Here is a 21,399-nt window from a genome sequence, read left to right on the forward strand (position 1 = left end):
GAATTATTTTTAAGCCAATAAGTTAGATATGTAAACATTCCAGAGTCAACCTTGAACCAGTCAGGATCGAACTGCTGGCTGTCGGCAGAGTTAGCTGCAATGCTGCATTCTAACCACCGTGCCACTATGGCTTAGATAGCAATAGCAATAGAACTTAGACCTATATACCTCTTCACAGTGCTTTATAATCCTCTCTAAGCAGTTTACAGAGTCAGCATATTTGCCCCCCCAACAATCTGGGTCGGAAGGACGGAAGGCTGAGTCAACCTTGAGCCCCATCAGGCTCAAACTCCAGGCTGTAGACAAAGTTTGCCTGCAGTACTGCAGTTTGACCACTGTGCCTCCAGAGCTCCTAAGATCGCTTATTCAAATTATTTTTAAGCCAATAAGTTGCATATGCAAACATTCCAGAGGCACAAAAGCTTGTGTTTCTCGATTAAGAAGCACTCACTTCCATCATAATGGAGGAATCTTGGTCCAATTCATCTACCACAGGAAAGGTGTCCAGCAGAATGGACACATCCTCTGATGGTTTCTCCCTCCTGTGATAATGATAATGATAACTTTATTGTCACTTTGAATGTACACCAATCGACATACATCAAAATGGAAATTTCGTTGCATACAGCTCTCAAAGGGTCACCACCTCCGATATATACTTCTTGTTTGTGGCCCGCTCAAATTTCACATTGTCCATTTTAGTCTCTAGGGAGTGAACGATGGCACACAGGACAGATGGAAATGGGGCTCCATGTGGATTAGCCCTCAAATTCGCTTGTATTCTGACAACCTCGCCTTCTTTCCTTTTTCTGATCCTGACTCTTCCACCTTTTCCTTAAAGAGGCCTTGCTTCTTTTCGCCCCTGGAGCACGCTGCTGCCGCCACCAACTCCTCCAAAAGCCTCTCCCTCTTCCTCTGGGCCTGCCGACAGCCTCATCCAGTTCCTTCGCTCCATAAGCTCCAGGTCCTCTCCTCCTCTGCCTCCTCTGGAAACAGCCCTGATTTGCAGTAGAATCCATCACTGGGCCAGCAGTCAGATCTTGCTGCTGGCAGAACAAATTCAAACAGTGCCAACGACTTTTAACGGTCTCACCAACAGTTCCAAAACAACTAGAAACTCACCATGCCAGCAAAGATTGTCGGTCGTATGTCGTATGTTACCTTAGTTCCACCATGTTGCTCAAACACATTAAAATTTCCTGATCATGTGGCCTATACTATCCCTTACTATCCCTCCCAAAACTATTTGCCTTCAAGAGCCAATGTGGTTGACTAAACCAGCGTTTCTCAAACTCAGCAACTTCAAGGGGCATGGACTTCAATTCCCAGAATTCTCCAGCAGCCACCATGAGCAAGTTGAAGACTTCTGGGAGTTGAAGACCGCCAGTTGCCGAGGTCAAGGAGTGCTCGCCTAAAGAGATGAAAGAATCTCTACCTATTCTTTTCCTAGGGTTACATCAGAATTAGGATTCCCGGTTTCTTATTCTCCTACTCAACTAAAATCTAAACCAAAGCTTGCTCCTGTTGTCAAGAACGGGGGTCCGCAACCCCCAGTCCGTGGACCAGCATGGGTTCATGGTATATCAGAAAGCAGTCCACGCAAACCAGCGAAGCCCCATCCCCGGGATGCAGGCAGCACATGAATCCACGCCCCCTCCAGTCCACGGAAAAATCTTTCTCCATGGAACTGGTCCCTGGTATGCAAAAGGTTGGGGGCAGCTGGTCAAGAACAAGCCTGATGTGATATTAAACTACAGTAAGGGGAAATCCTATTATTATTATTAATATTATTATTATTACTATTATTATCATTATCATTAATTGAATTTGTATGCTGCACAACTCAATGACCCAGAGCAACTAATGACATCAGTCAAGAAATATACCTCTCCCTCTCTCCGTCTTATTCTCCCTCTCTCTGTCTCTCCCTCCCTCTCTTTCTCAGTCTCACTCTCTCTTTCTCCCTGTCCCCCTCCCTCTCTCCCTGTCTCCCTCCCTCCTGCCCTCCCTCTCTCCGACTTACTCTCACTCTTTCTCCCTCTCCTTCTCCCTCTCTCCCTGCCCCCTCCCTCTCTCCCTCCCTCTCTCCCTGCCTCCCTCCTTTTCTCCCTCTCTCCCTCTGTCTTACTCTCCCTCTTTCTCCCTGTCCCCCTCCCTCTCTCCCTCTCCCTCCCCCTCTCCCTTTCTCCATCTCCCTCTCCCTCTCTCTCCCTGTCTCTCTCCCTCCCTCCCTCTCTCTCTCCCTCTCTCTCTCTCTCACACACACACACACCCAATCTACCTCAGAGAATGGCGATTGTGGGCAGAAGTCAGCAGAAACATCAGAAGCTTTGTGCAAACACGAATGAAGATAGAGAGATAAAGGTTAGCATCAAGAGAGGGATATTTCAAGGAGACTCACTTTCCCCTCGACTGTTTGTTACTGTATTGATTCCTGTGTTAACAAGACTAAACAAGTCAGGCCACGGCTGTGAAATACCAGAAACACCCGCCAGGCTATCCCATGGCTGATCTGAAGCTGTATGGAGAAACTAACAGCTGAAATAGAACCGCTCCTCAACCCTGCCCAGAGATACAGCCAAGATATCGAAAGGTGGGACAACTGTGAACACAGAAGGAATGACGATGCTCTGTGGAAATAACATCAAGAGTTTGGATGGAGAAGATCCCTACAAGCAGCTGGACGTCCTTCAAGTCAAGACATCAAGTATACTGAAATCAAGAGGAAGGTTGGAAGTGAATACATCACGAGAGGGAAGAAGACCTTTAAAGTCCAAACTCAGTGGAGGAAACACCATCAAGGCAATTAACACTTGGGCAATTCCAGTCATTAGAAACAGAACTGGACTCAAGAAAAAACTAAAAAGCCCTGGATAGGAAGACTAGAAACCATGAATCATGTCCCTTCTTCCACACAGACTCTACCTATCAAGGAGCGTAGGTGGGCGTGGAATATTGGAGTAAATCAGATGGTTGAGGAAGAACAAGCGCATTAGAAGAATATCTGAAGGGCAGTGAGGGACATAAAATTTAGAATGGAATAGAGCTGGAAGGGACCTTTGAGGTGTTCTAGTCCAGCCCCCCGCTCAATCAGGAGAACCTACACCATCTCACACAAGTGGCTGTCCAGTCTCTTCTTAAAACCCTCCAGTGATGGAGCGCCCACGATTTCTGGTGGCAAGCTGTTCCACTGGTTGATTGTCCTCACTGTCAGGAAGTTTCTCCTTAATTCAAGGTTGCTTCCCTCTTTGTTCAGTTTCCAACCATTGTTTCTCGTCCTGCCCTCTGGTGCTTTGGAGAATAATTTGACCCCGTCCTCTTGGTGGCAGCCCCTCAAATACTGGAATACTGAATGGAATGGAATGGAATGGAATGGAATGGAATGGAATGGAATGGAATAGAATAGAATAGAATAGAATAGAATAGAATAGAATAGAATAGAATAGAATAGAATAGAATAGAATAGAATAGAATAGAATAGAATAGAATAGAATAGAATAGGTAGAGTAGAGTAGAATAGGAGTAGAATAGGAGTAGAGTAGAGTAGAGTAGAGTAGAGTAGAGTAGAATAGAATAGAATAGAATAGAATAGAATAGAATAGAATAGAATAGAATAGAATAGAATAGAATAGAATAGAATAGAATAGAATAGAATAGAATAGAATAGAATAGAATAGAATAGGAATCTGGAAGGAACCTTGGAGGTCTTCTAGTCCAGCCCCCTGCTCAAACAAGAGAACCTATACCATCTCAGACGGGTGAATGTCCAGTCTCTTCTTAAAACCCTCCAGTGATGGAGCTCCCACGATTTCTGGTGGCAAGCTGCTCTACTGGTTAACTGTCCTCACTGTCAGGAAGTTTCTCCTTAATTCCAGGTTGCTTCTCTCTTTGTTCAGTTTCCAACCCTTGTTTCTCGTCCTGCCCTCTGGTGCTTTGGAAAATAATTTGACACCCTCCTCTTGGTGGCAGCCCCTCAAATCCTGGAATACTGCTATCATGTCACCCGTATTTAGGAAGATGCATTGAATGTGGTGTACCACGAAGGCTTACTGAATACTGGATAAGGCAAACTGCCCTACAAGAAAGAGCAAATGAAAAATGGAAAACAGGTACAACAAGACAGAAAATTACATAGCCAGTGCACACACACACACACACACACACACACACACAAACTAGCCGACAACGCAGATAACCACAAGACCTGGCAATGGCCGTGAGCCAGAAAGTTGAAGATAGAGACGGAGGGGCTGATTCTGGCTGATCAAGACCCAGCCTTAAGAACAAATGCATACAAAGGTAGAATTGAGAAGACAGCAGCAGACAGCAAACACCGCCTCTGAAAAGAAGCTGAAGAAACAGTGGACCACCTGGTAAGCTGCTGCAAGAGGATCGCCCGGACTGACTACAAACGACGGCACGACAAAGGAGCAACAATGGTGCATTGGGAGATCTGCAAGAGGGGCCGCTTGCCTGCAAACAAGAACAGGTGGAGACCACAAAATAGGTAAAGTAACAGGAAACGAAGCAGCTAAAGTTCTAGGAGACTTTAAAACTTCGACAAGCGCCTGTCCCATAACATAGCAAACTTAACGGATGTCGATTAAAAAAAAGACAAACTAGTCCAGATCGTGGATGTTGCAACGCCTGGAGACGACAAAATAGATGAGAAAGAACTAGAGAAAACGACACAATCTACAGTAAAAAAAAAACAACACAACACCGTGCAAATAGAAGTAGAACGACTGTGGCAAAAGGAAGCAAAGTCCCCATCAGTCAATTGGAAAAGTTAGCTTTGCTTGGAACAGCGTATATCCTGCGTGATCCCTCCAGCACCATGGGACAACATTTGCCTATCTCAGGTCTTTGGAAAGGTGGATTAAAAAAAAGGCCAAATCCAATCTAAGCATCTGGCTGACTGCACCATCAACCGTTGACAACGAGCTAAGGGTTTGAAAAGTTCCTAAATAAATTTCTCCAGTTCCTTGAGGTCCTTGTCCTACCTGATTTGAATCTTCCCTTATCTTTGACAGGGAGAAAGGTGCTTTTAAGTGCTGGGAGAAGAAGATCTCGTCGTCTGAAAACGTACCCTGAATAATTCTAAAATAATCATAAACAAATGTTGTCGCAAGCGCTTTGGAAACTAGGGAGTAACGACCAGAAATGAGATGTTTTTATCAAGAACAAATCTTGCCAGATTCTTACCTCGTTGTTTTGTTTTGTTTCGATAATTGCCCTAATAGATCAGGATAAATGCCAACAGATCATGGAACCCGATCGACGTAATATATCTCGACTTCAGCAAAGCCTTTGATAAATTGCCCATTATTGCCAACTTGGTTAATTGTGGGCTAGACAGAACGACAAAATAAGCAGAAAACAGACATCGATGGTCCCATTGAAAGCACAGCTTGCCCTCTTTTCAAACTGAAAGATGCTATTGACCGGGCTGACGCAAGAATCAGTCCTGGGCTGTCCGTTTTTAATCAAGATTTTTTTATTCGTGGTTTGGATGAGGAAGAGAAGAGGATTCTGATCAAACTGAGTGGGCCAGCGAACGCTCCAGAACACAGCAATAAGATTCAAACTGACATTGATAAAGTGAGGGAAAAGGTTGACAAATAACAACATGAAATTGAAGAAATTAAAAAAAAACCAAATTAATTGTGATCCCTCTAGGAAACGAAAGCAAAATGTGCCGGAGCACAAGACAGGAGGGGGATAAGGGCTCGGTAACCTAACCCGAGAGAGACATATTGGACTAGAAACAGAATATACGTCGGCGGTGTAAAGATGGCTGCCAAAAATATTGGGATTTGGAGATGGAGTAGGAGAGTGGTGGCGAACCTTTCAGAGACCGAGTGCCCAAACTGCAACCCAAAACCCACTTATTTATCGCTGGGTGCCAGGTGGGCGTGGCCCACTGGGTGGGTGTGGCTGGGGTGGTCATGGAAGATTGGGTGGGTGTGGCCAAGGTGGGTGTGGTCATCTCAATGTTGCTCATGGGGAGGGACACCTGTGGGGGTGGGCAGGGTTGGGGGAGCTGCAGGAGGTCTCTGGCAGGTGGGGCAGGAGGCAGGAGGCTCCTCCTGTGGGATGAGGCGAGGCAGGGTGGGGGTGCCATTGCCATGGGGCAAGGCAAGGGCTGGGGCAGCTGCTGCCTGACACCATCGGCCCCCGCACACAGAGGCCAGCGAGCGCATGGAGGCCAACGGTGTCCGTCAGTAGCCACAGCCTGCCGGCCCCTCGACAGACTCACTCTGGGGCTCCGCAGCCTGTCGCCAGCAGTTCAAAGAAGCTGCCTCCAAGATGGATGGTTGGCCAACAGCTGAGGAGGCGATGCAGTGGGTCATGCCTGGAAAAAGGAGAGCATGCGAGGCCAGGAGGGACGGGATGGGGGGGAAAGGAAAACAGCCATGCCAGGATGCATCCAGCTACATGGGACCTCGGCGAGTTAGCAGGCGGCTGGTTGAAGAGGGACAGTTGCCACCTCCGGGGCATGGCACAGGTGCCCACAGAGAGGGCTCTGAGTGCCGCCTCTGGCACCCGTGCCATAGGTTCGCCACCATTTGGCTAGGATGTCGGCAGAAGGGCCATTTCCAAATCAGAAGAAGAAGGAATTCCACTTTATTCCACTCAGCTCTAAGCTCCTTCAGTTCTGGGCATCGCGTGTTGAATTATTCAGAGAAATTGGAACCAAGAAAAGCAATGAGGAGGTTTGAGGAACTAGAAACTTAAGACAGTTGAGAAAGTAACTCAAGGTGGAATGGAATAGCTTGCCACAACCAACTGGCTGTGGCCAATTGGACACGGGACGATTTAACAATTGTACTTAATTATTTAAAATCAATTTAAAAAATTATTTCAGCGTCTGCCATTTCACATTTCATCCCTAACCCCAACCCTTTTGCAACCTTCCTTGAGTGATTCTGGCCCACCATTTCTTTGATATTAGTGTAACTCTTGTCCTGTGGCAAGTTAGCTGTGGCTAGTTGTTCGGCAGTGAGTTGGCTACGACAAGCTGGCCATGGCAAGTTGGCTGTGGCGAGTTGCCCACGGCGAGCTGGCCACGGCAAATTGTCACAGACCCCTCTCAAGGTGCCAGGGAAGATTTGAGTGCACAATGGCCTGGGACAAAGGAACTTTTTGAGATGGGTTGACTTCAGTGGTGGGATTCAGCCGGTTGGCACCACTTCGGCAGAACCAGAAGCTAGTTGTTGTTTTTTTGTTGCCCAGGCCCAGAACAGACTTCCGGAAGCAGCATCCATGCAGAGAATGGGTTGTTCGCCTATTTGAATCCCACTGCTGGTTGACTTCACTGCAATGAAGTCCTTCCCACGGTTGCTTAGATATTGTACCCTCCATGAGGTCCTTGGTGCTCTCTGAGCGTGGTGGTTTTCTTGCAGATGTTTCATCACCCAATTCGGGAATGTCCTCACTGATCAACACTGATGATGCTACCTAGTTGGGCAATGAAACGTCTACAAGAAAACAACCCAGTGGTCTGAGAGCATCAACGACCCCACAGTTGAGCCCAAAGCTACAAATATTCACTTCTATCTCTCCTGCAACTCTCCCCTTCTTCTGGTTTTCGGTGCCTACTCGCTATTTTGCTTTGACTAACAGTCTCTGGAAGGAGCTGCAAATGTGTTGCCTTCAGACCAAGAGGACAAATGATGGATAAGGATATTAGGTTCCGGGGAGAGGGGGGGGGAAACCTGTTCTTTCAGATTTCAAAGTGCAGGAGGTGGGAGGATCAGAAGATGGATTCTGATGGAATGTTAGAAAAAGTTAATCCAACTGTCAAGCTCTGGAAAACTTCAGCTGTTTGTTTGTTTTTCCCCTTGGCCCACAGAAGGGGGGGGGGGCAGGAGTGGAGAAGAGTGGAATGTGTGTTGCAGCTGTGGAGCTGCAAGGTCATCCATGAGTTTGTTTTGGAAAACTGAAGGTTCTTTCTCATCCTAATTGTCTGGAGCTTCATTGGGTAATGTGACCTGCATTGTCAGGGGGAAAAAGGGAGTTTCTATAGTTTTTTAATATAACTGCTTTTGTGCCAATTTCACCGGAGCTGGTTTTCTACTCATCAGTGCCGATATGCTGTGCTCAATAAAGTTTTGCATTGGAGTCTGGAATGTCTGGGCTGTGTTGACTTCGCTGGGATCATCAGTTGGAACCGTGACACCAACTTCATTCCAAGCAATAACCCAAGGAGGGGCTGGTCACCCCCTTTCAAGCAGAGGTTGGACCAGTTTCTCCAACTTGGTTGCTTGAAGATGGGTGGACTTCAATTCCCAGAATTCCCCAGCCAACATGCTTTAAAAGCTGTAGACTTCATACTGGCTTGGGAAATTGAGGAGTTGGGGTCCACCCATCTTCAAGCAACCAAGGTTGGATTCCAGGCTGGACTCGATGTTCTGATATGGACCTTTCCAACTGAGGGATTCCTTAATTATATGGGCAACTGAGCAGTTCTTGTCATCTTGTCAGAAGAGGGAGTCAAGCTCTTCTCCAAAGCACCTGAAAGGCAGGACAAGAAGCAACGGATAGAAACTAATCAAGGAGAGAAGCAACCCGGAACTAAGGAAGAATTTCCCAACAGGAAAAACAATTAATCAGTAGAACCACCTGCCTCCAGAAGTTGTGAATGCTCCAACACTGGAAGCTTTTAAGAAGAGATTGGACAACCATTTGTCTGAAATGGTCTAGAGTTTCCTGCCTGAGCAGAGGGTTGGACTAGACCAAAAATCTTCAAACTTGGCCCTTTTATGACTTGTGGACTTCAACTCCCAGAATTCCTCAGCCAGCATGCCTGGCTTAGAAATTCTGGGAGTTGAAGTCCACAAGTCATAAAAGGGCGGGCCAAGTTTGAAGACCCCTGGACTAGAAGACCTCCAAGGTCCCTTCCAACTGTATTATTATTATTATTATTATTATTATTATTATTATTATTATTATTATTATTATTATTATTATTATTATTATTATATTGTTGTTATTATTATTATTATTATTATTATTATTATTATTATTATTATTATTATTATTATCATCATCACCATCATCTTTTATTTATTAAACATGAACCTCAGTCAACTGAACATTATTATTATTATTATTATTATTATTATTATTATTATTATTATCTTTTATTCATTAAACATGAACCTCAGTCAACTGAACATCATCATCATCATCATCATTATTATTATTATTATTATTATTATTATTATTATTATTATTATTATTATTAATATTAATATTATCTCTAATAAACTAGACTGGCTCACCCAAGATAATGCATGAAAGAAGTCCCCTTCTTGGCAGGCAGAAATTTTACTGAAATACTCTGCCACAACCCCTTGCACACATCTATGTCTGAAAGCTAGTAATCTGGGTGGATTTAAAGTCCATAAAGTACTCAGATTCCATTCCCCACAGCTGCTCGTCAGAAAATAATGAAGATAATTCCCTCTGCATGGTTTTAAAATCAAATGTGCTTCATCCCCCCACAGAGAAACACTGCTGCAGCATTTGCGATTCAAAAAAACAACAACAACCTCCATTTCTAATAATCATTGAAAACCTACTTCAAAAAAAAAAGCCATAGTTTTAATTTAATTTGTTTCCTCTCTGCCTTGAAGCAAGGAAGAGAAGACTCTGGCATGCTGGAAGAGAAACCTAATTGGAAATTCAGCAAAATTAGGTTATGCTACCCGTCTCCCCCTTCCAGGGTCTGCTGGACAGAAGCCAAAATGTTTATTGCCCTGACTCAAATTACAGCAGGAAAGAAAGAAAGAAAGAAAGAAAGAAAGAAAGAAAGAAAGAAAGAAAGAAAGAAAGAAGGAAGGAAGGAAGGAAGGAAGGAAGGAAGGAAGGAAGGAAGGAAGGAAGGAAGGAAGGAAGGAAGGAAGGAAGGAAGAAAGAAGAAAGAAAGAAAAAAAGAAAAAAAGAAGTCTCATCATGATTGTGATGGCTGCCTTCCCAAGCTTACCTAAATCCCATCCATTCAGCAGAAGGGAAAGGAAAAAGATTTACGGGCAGGGCAAGAAGGATTTAAGCTCCTTGGGCTTGAGCTGCCTTCTTGGACCAATTCATGGGCAGGAGGTAGGAATATGGCAGCGACGCAGGAATTGACCGCTCTTTTCCCAAGGGAGCTTTTTCCCAAAGGCAACTGGACTGTCTTGTCTTTTTTATTCCCTTGAAAGTGTTTCGCTTCCCATCCCAGAAGCTTCTTCAGAAAGTCCAGAGCTGAAGAAGCTTCTTGGAGGAGAAACGAATCGTTTTCAAAATCCCAAGAAAGTCCAGTTGCCTTTTTGGGAAAAAGCACTTTTGGGACAACCGTGACGGAGAGACTCCGTAGACATTAACCATTCTCTTGCCAGCTCTGTAAGATGGACGAGAGAAGACAGCGAGAAATCAAACCCAGAAGACTCCTGTTCTCAGTAGCTCCAGAGGAGATGAGGTCCTCTATTTTTCTCTGTAGGCTTCGTGACCCAAGTTGAACAAGGAGAGGGCTGAACTTAAGGGACCAAGTTCTGCCAGACATCCACCAATAATCTACCAAGCCACAATCCATCTTATTTCAAAATGAAAGGTCCGATTCCCCACTTAGTGCCAAGTGGAATCCATAAAAGCTTTATTTAATAACCTCTTACCTTTTCCATTAGTTTTTCTTTTTTCCCCCAAGAGTCCATTACTGGACACTGTCCTTTAACAACCTTGACCGCCTCCTTCCAAGACATCAATCACCTCTAGGTGCCAATCAAAAAACTTCTACAGAAAACTGAACCACGGTTACCGAAATGTTTTTCTTGCACTTAAACTTCCAAAGCTTTTAATCTGCTGGATGAAACTCAACCCAGAAACATTCTACGAGCAGTCCTCGACTTACGATGCTTCATTTAGCGACCGTTCAAAGTTACAATGGCGCTGAAAAAAAGGGACTTACGACCCTTTTTCAAAGTTACGACCTTTGCAGCATCCCCCCCAGGGTCACGTGATTAAAATTCAGACGCCTGGCGACTGGTTCATATTTATGATGGTCGTAGTATCCCAGGGATCACGTGATCCCCTTTTTGCGACCTTCTGACAAGCAAAGTCAACGGGGGAAGGCAGATCCACTTAACAACTGGGTTACTAACTCAGTGACTGCGGTGACTCACTTAACAGCTCTGACAAGAGAGGTTGTAGAACGGAACAAAACCTATATCTCGCTTAACGACAGAAATTGTGGCCTCAGTTGTATTTAGAAAAGCCAGTCCTTCAAACATCAGCCAGTTACTGACAACTGACCTCACTGAGGACTAGATACATGGATAGAGTTTACAGAGCAAAGGTTGCCATTGATATAATTTAATTCTCACCAAATGTACAAAACTTAAGACAATGCAATGCTTTGCTACTAGAATGCTTGAACTTGTCACGCATACAAGGAAAGGTTAGGGGTTATTTTTTTTTAACTTTAAAATAGGAAATATATTCCTTAACTAAAAGTCTATATAGAGGTCATGGTTTCGTAGATCACAGTAACGTGGCTATTTTCATCGTACATATTAAAAATAGAAATATTTTAGCTTGAAACGATGGTACCTATATAAAAAATTCCTTTACTATCCACGGGAGAAAAATGGCCTTTAGAAGAAAGGATTATAGGAGTGAGGGGATTCGAGGCTGGGGGGGGGCTACCAACAAACTCTACAAGGACTCCCCACTGTTTTGAGTTTACGAAAATAAAATTATCTACAAGCCAAGTCCTTTTTCCACCAAAACATTTGCTCAGATAACGGGAAGCGGAGGCCAACTGAATCTTTGCTGGTTTGAAATCCTGGCCTCAGCATAAACTTGACGCTGAGTCATCCGAAGGAATTAAGAGTTTAAAAGGAAAAAAAAAAGAAGAGAAAAGAATCCACTAACTTAGATCTGTTTTTAAATAAGCTACCAAACTTTTTTTAAAAAAAATAAAATAAAATAAAATAATAAAATAAAATAAAAATAAAACCAAGTGCTTTGTTTTCCCTGATAAATCGCAACCCGGATATCGGTATTCTTACAAATCGGTTTCCGTGGAGGAATCCATGCAAAGTGCATAGAGGGACTTCCTCAGATCAATGCTGCTATTGGCCTTCGCGTTGCTTTTCTCCACGGACCTGGTCCCGTTGTGGGTCTCGTCCAGATGCTCCAAATGCACCACGGATTTGCAAGAGGAGTTTTTGCTCTTCGCCTCTTCCGCTGAGCTGCCCTGAAGGACGCTTCCAGAATCCTCTTGGAGGAGAGTTTGCTCATCGTGGTCCTTCTCTCGGTGGTAGAAGTAGTTGAAGTTGGACACGATGACCGGGACGGGCAGGGCGATGGTGAGCACGCCAGCAATGGCACACAAGGAGCCCACAATCTTCCCTCCCACGGTGATGGGGCTCATGTCTCCGTAGCCCACCGTCGTCATGGTGACCACGGCCCACCAGAAGGCGTCGGGGATGCTGGAGAAATAGGACTCCGGGTCATCGGCCTCTGCGAAATAGACGGCGCTGGAGAAGAGGATGACTCCGATGAAGAGGAAGAAGATGAGAAGGCCCAGCTCCCTCATGCTGGCTTTCAAGGTCTGCCCCAGGATCTGCAGCCCCTTGGAGTGCCTGGAGAGCTTGAAGATCCGGAACACCCGGACCAGGCGAATGACCCTCAGGATGGCCAAGGACATGGCCTGCTGCTGGCCTCCACTGTTGGCCGGAGACTCCCCCTTCTGCTGCTCGTGGGCCAGCTCGGTGCCCAGCGTGATGAAGTAAGGGATGATGGCCACCACGTCGATGATGTTCATGATGTTCTTGGAGAACTCGGGCTTGCTGGGACAGGCGAAGAAGCGCACCAGCAGCTCGAAGGTGAACCAGATGACGCAAGTCGTCTCAATGATGAAGAAAGGGTCGGCCAGGATGCTGGGACGGGGCGCCTGACCCGTGGGGTCCCGCAGCTCGGCGGGCTCTTCCTGGAACTCCGGCAAGGTCTCCAAGCAGAAGGTGACGATGGAGATGAGGATGACCAGCACCGAGACGATGGCGATGCCCCGCGCCGAGCCGGAGCTCTCCGGGTACTCGAAGATCAGCCAGACCTGGCGCTGGAACTCGTGCGCGGGCAGAGGCTTCTCCTCCTCGCGCAGGAAGCCTTCCTCCTCGCGGAACCGCTCCAGGGCCGCCTCGCCCAGCTGGTAGAAGCGCACCTCGTCGGCGAAGACCTCCAGGGAGACGTTGACCGGCCGGCGGAGCTTCCCTCCCGACTGGTAGAAATACAGGATGCCGTCGAAGCTGGGCCGGTGCCGGTCGAAGAAATACTCGTTGCGCAGAGGATCGAAGTAGCGCAGCCGCTTGGCCGGGTCGCCCAGCAGCGTCTCCGGGAACTGGTCCAGGGTGCCCAGCCGCGTCTCGAAGCGCAGGCCCGACACGTTCAGCAGGACGCGCTCGGCCAGCTCCCCTTCTCCCGCGCTCGCCACCTCCTCCGCGGCTGCCATGGCCCAGGCCGAGCCGGCAGGGAGGGAGGGAGGGAGGCCGAGGCTCGCTCTCCGCAGCGCCCGGCTCGACCGACCCAACGACCGACCGACCGCTCCGGCTCAGCCTCCGCGGCGCTTGCCGCTCGCTCTTGCCCCAGCCTGGGAGGAAGAGGAGGAGGAGGAGGAGGAGGAGGAGGCGGAGGGGCAGCCCGTTGCGCCCTCTAGGCCGGCCGGGAGCGGCCCCACCTGGCCTGGGGCGCCCGAGCGCAGCCACCGGCCGGGGACCCCGCGCGGAAAATGCCGCGCACCGCCCGCGCCTGACGTCAAGGAGGCTGCGCTTCAGCGCCCCGGCGGGCGGACCAGCGAAGCGGGGATGGAGGGGGGGGGACGGAGGCAGGCGGGGAGGGGAGAGAGAGAGAGAGAGTTGGGGAGAGGGAGAGAGAGAGAGAGAGAGAGGGAGAGAGAGGGAGAGGGAGAGAGAGAGGGAGAGAGAGAGAGAGAGGGAGAGAGAGAGAGGGAGAGAGGGAGAGAGAGAGAGGGAGAGGGAGAGAGAGAGAGAGAGGGAGAGAGAGAGAGAGGGGGGGGGGAGAGGGAGAGAGAGAGGGAGAGAGGGAGAGGGAGAGAGAGAGAAGGGGGGCGGCTGCTTCGGTCCGCTTTCCCCCGGCGCGGCTCCGGTCCGGTTCCCGGCCTCCCCGGGCCTCTCCAAGTCCTTCCTTCCCGGCGGAGCAATCTCTCCAACGCGCCCAGAACTAGCCTGGCCTCGCTCTGGGCAATGCGCCCTGGCTGCGCGGAGGGAGCATCTGGGCGCCCGCTGGGCGCAAGGGGTGGCCGGGCACACAGCGCGGCCCAGCTGGAGACCCCCCCTCGGGCTGGGGGTGGGTGGGAGGGAGGGTCTGAGAAGCGAAGCAGCCGCCCCCCCCCAAAAAAAAAAAGAAAAGGCAGCCGAGGAGAGCGGCCTCTGGGCAGCCCAGGCGCGGCGAGGGCGCAGCTGGATCCTCTGGGCCAATTTTTTTATTTATTTTTTATTTTAATTCCATTTATATCCCGCCCTTCTCCGAAGACTCAGGGCGGCTTACAAGCTTAGCAGTAGCCTTCATTCTATGTATATGCTTGCTTGTTAGGGCTTTCACACACACACACACACACACACACACACACACAGACCCAAGCGGCATTATTACAAAGTCAGCTTAATTGCCCCCAACAATCTGGGTCCTCATTTTACCTACCTGGGAAGGATGGAAGGCTGAGTCAACCTTGAGCCTGGTGGGACTCGAACCTGCAATAATTGCAGGCAGCTGGTGTTACTTAAGGAGGCATTAGCCCACTGCTCCACCAAGGCTCAGAGCGGGATCGCTCTGGTTGCGGCCCCTGGAGACGGGCCCGATGACCTTGAGGAGCTGGGCTGGACGGAAAGAAGCCTGGGGGGTTGGGGGGGTGTCAGCCTGGAGGGCGAGAGACCCTGGACCCTCCGCAAGAGAGTCTCTAGGCGCCCCGGAGAAAGCCTTGAACTCAGCTCCCTCCCGCGTTTGCGATTCATTAAGCCAGTAACAATAAACGCCTTGCATTTCTTTCTGCTTCCTTTATTTATAGCTTTTAAAATGGTAGTGAATCCCGTCCTTTGGGGACCTCCTTCTGTTATTATTTTTGTGTTGGTTTCCAGCGCTTTAAAAATTAGTGTTTTTTTTTTTCTTCCTCTTACTTTGACCTTCCTCTGCCGTCTTATCCGCTCACCCACGCGCGCGCCCCCCTCCAGAGCCACGGGGAGCCTGTTAAATCCAATTATCGTCCTGTGGTCATGCATCGTTCCTAACAAGAAACTTCTTTCTCCCGGAAGTGATGTTCCATCCAGGCAAACCGCTTTGAAGTGCATTTCTACAGCCTGCCTGGTGTGAACAGCTAAAATGCCCTTTCGCCGAAGGAGTAAACCACTTGGATCCAATTTCTCTCTACCGGTTGGGTCTGTTTCCGCTCCATCCTTTTCTTTCCAGCGCAAGTCAGTCGTAAAATTCACTTCATCCAAAGAGGAAAAAAAAAGAGACAATTATCTTCTGCCCATAATCATTCATGGACGCTGACTGCTTTTTTTTTTTTCTTCCAACTTTCGGCCAAATTCCCTAGTCACCCCAATGTACGGGGCTCACCTTCTTCAAAAAATCCATTTCTGAAAAAATGGTATGTAACATTATCGGCTTCTATTTTTAAAATAAAATAAAATGAAATAAAATCTTCCATTAAAGAGAGCTGAAGAAGCTTCTGGGATGAGAAGCGAAAGGTCTTCATAGAAAAACAAGGAAGTCCAGATGCCTCTTGCGGGGGTGGGGGGGGGAAGCACCTTTAGGATAATCAGAACTTGGAGGACTGAGCGTCTCCATTGAGATTTTTCCATTATTTTTTTTGGAATTTGGCTTCTCTCATTTCCCTAATTTCTCTTTAATTCATTGTGGAGTAAAACTGCCTTTATTTTTTATTATTATTATTCTTGCATGTTTGTTCAAGAGGATTAAATGAATGACTCACAAACCACATCTGCAGATCTGGCATTATTTTTCTCCAGCTTTGGATTTTTTAAAAAAATTTATTTATCATATCCACCTCTACACCTCATATGCTAATATTCTTCAGACAAAAAAAAATTCTTGATGGCATTGTCCTATGAACTGAAGTAAGCTGTTATTTCTTCAAATACATATAGAGATTTTTCTAGAGCCGTGGTGGCAAACCTATGGCACGCGTGCCACAGGTGGCACACAGAGCCTTCTCCGTGGGCACGGGCGCCATCGCCCCAGTCCTAAGCCTTCAGCTGGGTTTTATAAAACCTTTTCGCTTTAGGCCTCCGCCACTATGTGCAAGGAAAAAAAAAAGTTCAATCAATCAATCAATTTCAACTTCTTGCAGAGGGAAAAAAAAGGATCTCGCAAAGTTGGAACTGATTGATGGAACTTTTTAGTCCCACCCAGTCTGCCGTTACCACCGCAGCCACGCCCACCCAATAAGCCACACCCACCCGGCACTTGATGATACATAAGTGGGTTTTTGGGTTGCAGTCTGGGCACTCAGTCTCCAAAGGTTTCGCCATCGCTGTTCTAGAGTATGAAGAAGGGAGAAAAATTTTCATATCGTTCCATTGCAAGGTTTTCTAGCGAAGATATCCTGGAACTTTTACCGTTGAGTAACTCTAGGGACGTGGCGGCTCAGTGGGTTAGGACGCTGAGCTTGTCGATCAGAAGGTCGGCAGTTTGGCGGGTCGAATCCTGAGTGCCGCGTAACAGAGTGAGCGCCTGTTACTCGTCCCAGCTTCTGCCAACCTAGCAGTTCGAAAGCACGTAAAAATGCAAGTAGAAAAATAGGGACCACTCCGGTGGGAAGGTAACAGCGTTCCGTGCGCCTTTGGCGTCTAGTCATGCCGGCCACATGACCACGGAGACGTCCTCGGACAAGCGCTGGCTCTTCGGCTTTGAAACGGAGATGAGCACCGGCCCCTAGAGTCGGAAACGACTAGCACGCATGTGCGGGGGAAACTTTACCTCTACCTAACTCTAGCAATAGATATGGAAATATTTGTACGTTTTGGACAAAAGCTTCACCAACAGCCTGTCTTAAATGCTTCATGGCCTTTGAAGGCAATGGTTGAGCTGTATACTGCGTAGATCACAATTCTGACACAGTCTTTCTGCTTTTTTTTTGGGTTTAAATTTTAAAAAGTTCCCTCTTTCATGCACCCTCACAAAATCCTGACATTTTTTTTATAAAAGATTGATGGGCAAAACCAATTGGCCTCCATATGACCGAGGGCCCTGTTTCTAAACCTTGGGAGCAGATGGACTCAACCTGAACAAGGGGTTGGACTAGAGGATCTCCAAGGTCCCTTTCAGCCCTATGATTCTATGGCCCTCTAATTCCCTTCTTCCCTCTGGGTACTGTTCACTGCTCCTACCCACCCACCCAATCCCTGGCAAACTAGGCTCCCCATCCACTTATTAAGCCACCTCAACCAGTAAACCTGTTTCCCATCTTTTAACCCGTAGATGAGCGAAATGAAATGTGGCCGGCATGACTAGACGCCAAAGGCGCACGGAACGGCGTTACCTTCCCACCGTCGCGGTCCCTATTTTTCTACTCGCATTTTTACGTGCTTTCGAACTGCTAGGTTGGCAGAAGCTGGGACGAGTAACAGGCGCTCACTCTGTTACGCGGCACTCAGGATTCGACCCGCCAAACTGCCGACCTTCTGATCGACAAGCTCAGCGTCCTAACCCACTGAGCCACCGCGTCCCTCATACACACACACACACACACACACACACGTTGCTTGGAACAGTAAAACTCTGGAGTTTCTTCAATTTAGTGATGGAACGGTGACGGGGTGGACTTTTTTTTTCCCTTTTAACTGGATAAAATTGACGTGAGCTCTACCTGTCGCAGTAAAAATGGCAAAACGATTTCTTTTTCTTTTTTTTAAAAAAGGATCTTGACAAGAGTCCGTTTCAGAAGTAAAACTGACCAGGAGTCCCTTTCAAACATGAAATGGACAGCTGTCAGTTTCCCCTTCTAGCCCAGATGACTGGAGAAATGGTAAAAGCGATGCTTGCTTGCTTTTCACTGTGGACCAGAATATGTCCCAGTGGGGTAGATGTTAAGTATAATGTGTGTGTGTCTGTGTGTGTGTGTGTGTGTTTGTGTGTGTGTGTGTGTGTGAATGGAGAGGTCGTCCTATAAAAGTTTTCTCAATGGATGCTTCATGTCCTCGAAGCTTGAGCAGAAAGGGAGTTCATATTATTATAGTAATAGTAATAGTAGTAATCATCATCATCATCATCATCATCATCATCATCATCATCCCAGGTCTTTGGTAAGGACTCGATAGGTAGACAAAAATGCCAAATCTACTCTGAACATCTGGCTGACTGTGCGATGATCATCATCATCATCATCATCATCATCATCATCATTATGAAGAAGAAGAAGAAGAAGAAGAAGAAGAAGAAGAAGAAGAAGAAGAAGAAGAAGAAGAAGAAGAAGAAGAAAGTTGGAAGGGACCTTGGAGGCCATCTAGTCCAACCTCCTGCTCAGGCAGGAGACCCTATACCATTTCAGACAAATGGTTGTCCAGTCTCTTCTTAAAAACTTCCAATGTTGGAGCATTCACCACTTCTGGAGGCAAGTCGATCCACTGGTTAATTGTTCTCACTGTCAGGATGTTTCTCCTTAGTTCCAGGTTGCTTCTCTCTTTAATTAGTTTCCATCTGTTGCTTCTTGCCCTGCCTTCAGGCGCTTTGGAGAATAGCTTGACTCCCTTTTCTTTGGGGCAGCTCCTGAGATACTGGAAGAGTTGCTATCATGTCCCCCCTGGTCCTTCTCTTTATTAAACTAGACATACCCAATTCCAGCAACCGTTCCTTATATGTTTTGGCCTCCAGTCCCCTGATCCTCTTTGTGGCTCTTCTCTGCACTCTTTCTAGAGTCTCAACCTCTTTTTTACATCGTGGTGACCACAATGTAAAGAATCCACGAAGCAGTGGGTTCTTGCATTCCCACCACTGATTACAGGAATATGTAAGCAGGAGACTTTATTTATTTATTTATTTATTTATTTATCTATTTATTTATTTATTTATTTATTTATTTATTTATTTATTTATTTATTTATTTATTTATTTATTTATTTATTTATTTATTTATTATTAATTAGGGACTGTGTTAGGCATACTCTGAACAGGACACCAGAGCATCAATCTGGCCAAGATGGGGTAATGTCAGTTGTAAAAGACCAGGGTCACGTGTGAAGGTCCAATTAAACTGACTTATCACTGAAAAGCCCATGCGCGCAAATCCTCCCAGCTAACATTTAACCCCTGCTTGGAGTTAGACACAGACCAATGGAATTCAAGGGAGATTGGACTTAATCTGCTTGTGACTACGTAAGGATTCTAGGCTGATCCCTCTTTTGATTCCATCTCCACGTTCTACCATGTCTTCACTTGAGCAAGTTCATGTGAAGTTCTGGCACTGTGGTGGGGTAGCCTCTGCGATCTCTTGATATCACCACGGTTTTCAAGACCTGACAGCTCTCTACCTGGAGAGAATTGGGTCATTTATTTCAAATAAATGTGGCTACCTGGGATTCTAGGCTGATTCCTCTTTCGATTCCGACCCCCCTACCCCAGGTTCTGCCATTCCTTCTCAAAAAAGCAATTCCGTAAGCTTTTTTTAATTTCCGGCATGTTTACATAGGGGAATCGCACAACTGCCAAGAATTAAAATCTAGCGTCATACCTCTAAGGAATAAAGGCTATTACTGTATTCAATATTTTGGATGCTTTTCTGGGAAAAGAGTGGAAACAGCCTGCTTTCCTGAGACAGCAACTACCGCACGGGGAAAATTTACAAAAGATGCACTGGGCTTGTCAAATTCTGATCACTGTCACCTTTAATATAAAAATGCAGTGAAATAATAATAATAATAATAATAAAGGTCGTCTCTCAGAAGAGCATCGGTCACGAAAGCATGTCGTTTTCAGATCTTTGTTTAAAGAAGCAAATGGGGATGTAAAAAAAAAATCCTATCAACAGTCTAGACCAGTGTTTCTCCACCCTTGGCAACTTTAAGATGTGTGGACTTCAACTCCCAGAATGCTTTGCTGGCTGGGGAATTCTGGGAACTGAAGCCCACACGTCTTCAAATTGCCAAGGTTGAGAAATGCTGGTCTTGATAAAGGAAATTATCATACTCTGCTTGGTGCTTCTCTGAAGGAAATGCTAGCGTGTGATGCTCTGAGATCAGTAGCTAGGAAAGCTGGTTGGTCTTGGTTTATAGCTGGAAGTCTCTCTGTTTTGCATCTGTCAAGCCTTTTCTTGCCCTCGTTGCCATGGGTGGCTTGGCAGACACACTTAACCACAATCTGCAATACCGGCCTGTTCTCTAAAGATCATTCATCAAAGAATGTAAAATGTAAAAAAAAAGGTGTGGAGACTCTAGAAAGGGTGCAGAGAAGAGCAACAAAGATGATTAGAGGACTGGCGGCTAAAAGATATAAAGAGCGGTTGCCGGAATTGGGTATGTCTAGTTTAATTAAGAGAAGGACCAGGGGTGACAGGATAGCAGTGTTCAACAACTTCATAACCTGGAGGCAGGTTGTTCCACTGGTTAATTATTCTCACTGTCAGGAAATGTCTTCTTAATTCCAGGCTGGATCTCCTTTTAACAAGGAGCCCACCCATTGCTCCATGTCCTAGAAGTGAGAAGAAATTTGCTGACAGTCAGAACCATTAGCCAGTGGAACAACCTGCCTCCAGAAGTTGTAAGTGCTCCAACACTAGAGGTTTTTTAAGAAGGGACTGGACAACCAGTCTGGGAGGGGGGGAAATGTGGGGGGAGAGGGGGGAGAAGGAGAAAAAAAATCATATCAGGCAGGATTAAGAAGACAAGGACTTTTGCGGGACCACTGGTTCCCCTTTGGAACTCGCTGCAAGCCGTGGCGGGGTGGTGGGGGGGTTTCCACCCACTTCACTGGCCCTGTGTCTGTTTTGCAAGCCCTCCAGATCAACCTTTTCCTTGCAACCCGAGAAGGAAAGGCTTAACAAGAGAAGGGACGGGGCAGACGGAGGACGTCAACGGATGCAATGGAAAAATCTGCCCGGCCGTCCATCCGGAGAGAACAAAAACAGCAGCAAAAGAGGCTCGTCTGCCAGGAAGGGTGTTGAGAGCTCTCCCAGCCAACCCATTCAAGGCAAGAGCCTTTGTTTACAAGTAGGAGGGCCAAGCAGGGCTGTGTCACCAATATGCTTTTGTTCGATGCCAGCAGGGCAAGCTAATCCCCGACCCTATTGCTGCTCATGTTCTGGGCAAAGAATGCTCTCCTGGGCAACATTCCTACCTCTTTTGTGCCAATGAAAGTCCACCATCTCCTCATTTGGCCACTTCACAC

General features: G+C 46.9%; 1 protein-coding gene across 1 annotated transcript; it reads right to left on the reverse strand.

The window, feature by feature from the left end:
• Positions 1-11,437: 11,437 nt before the first annotated feature.
• LOC308669974 (potassium voltage-gated channel subfamily A member 5-like) lies at positions 11,438-13,492 on the reverse strand (the record flags this gene model as incomplete). Its single annotated transcript, XM_081331058.1, has 1 exon — positions 11,438-13,492. The coding sequence occupies one exon, from the start codon at positions 13,490-13,492 to the stop codon at positions 12,047-12,049; it is 1,446 nt and encodes a 481-aa protein (XP_081187184.1). The 3' UTR covers positions 11,438-12,046.
• Between the last annotated feature and the right edge of the window lie 7,907 nt (positions 13,493-21,399).

The sequence above is a fragment of the Vipera berus genome (assembly GCF_964194415.1).
Source record: "Vipera berus genome assembly, chromosome: 6".
Taxonomy (NCBI): domain Eukaryota; kingdom Metazoa; phylum Chordata; class Lepidosauria; order Squamata; family Viperidae; genus Vipera; species Vipera berus.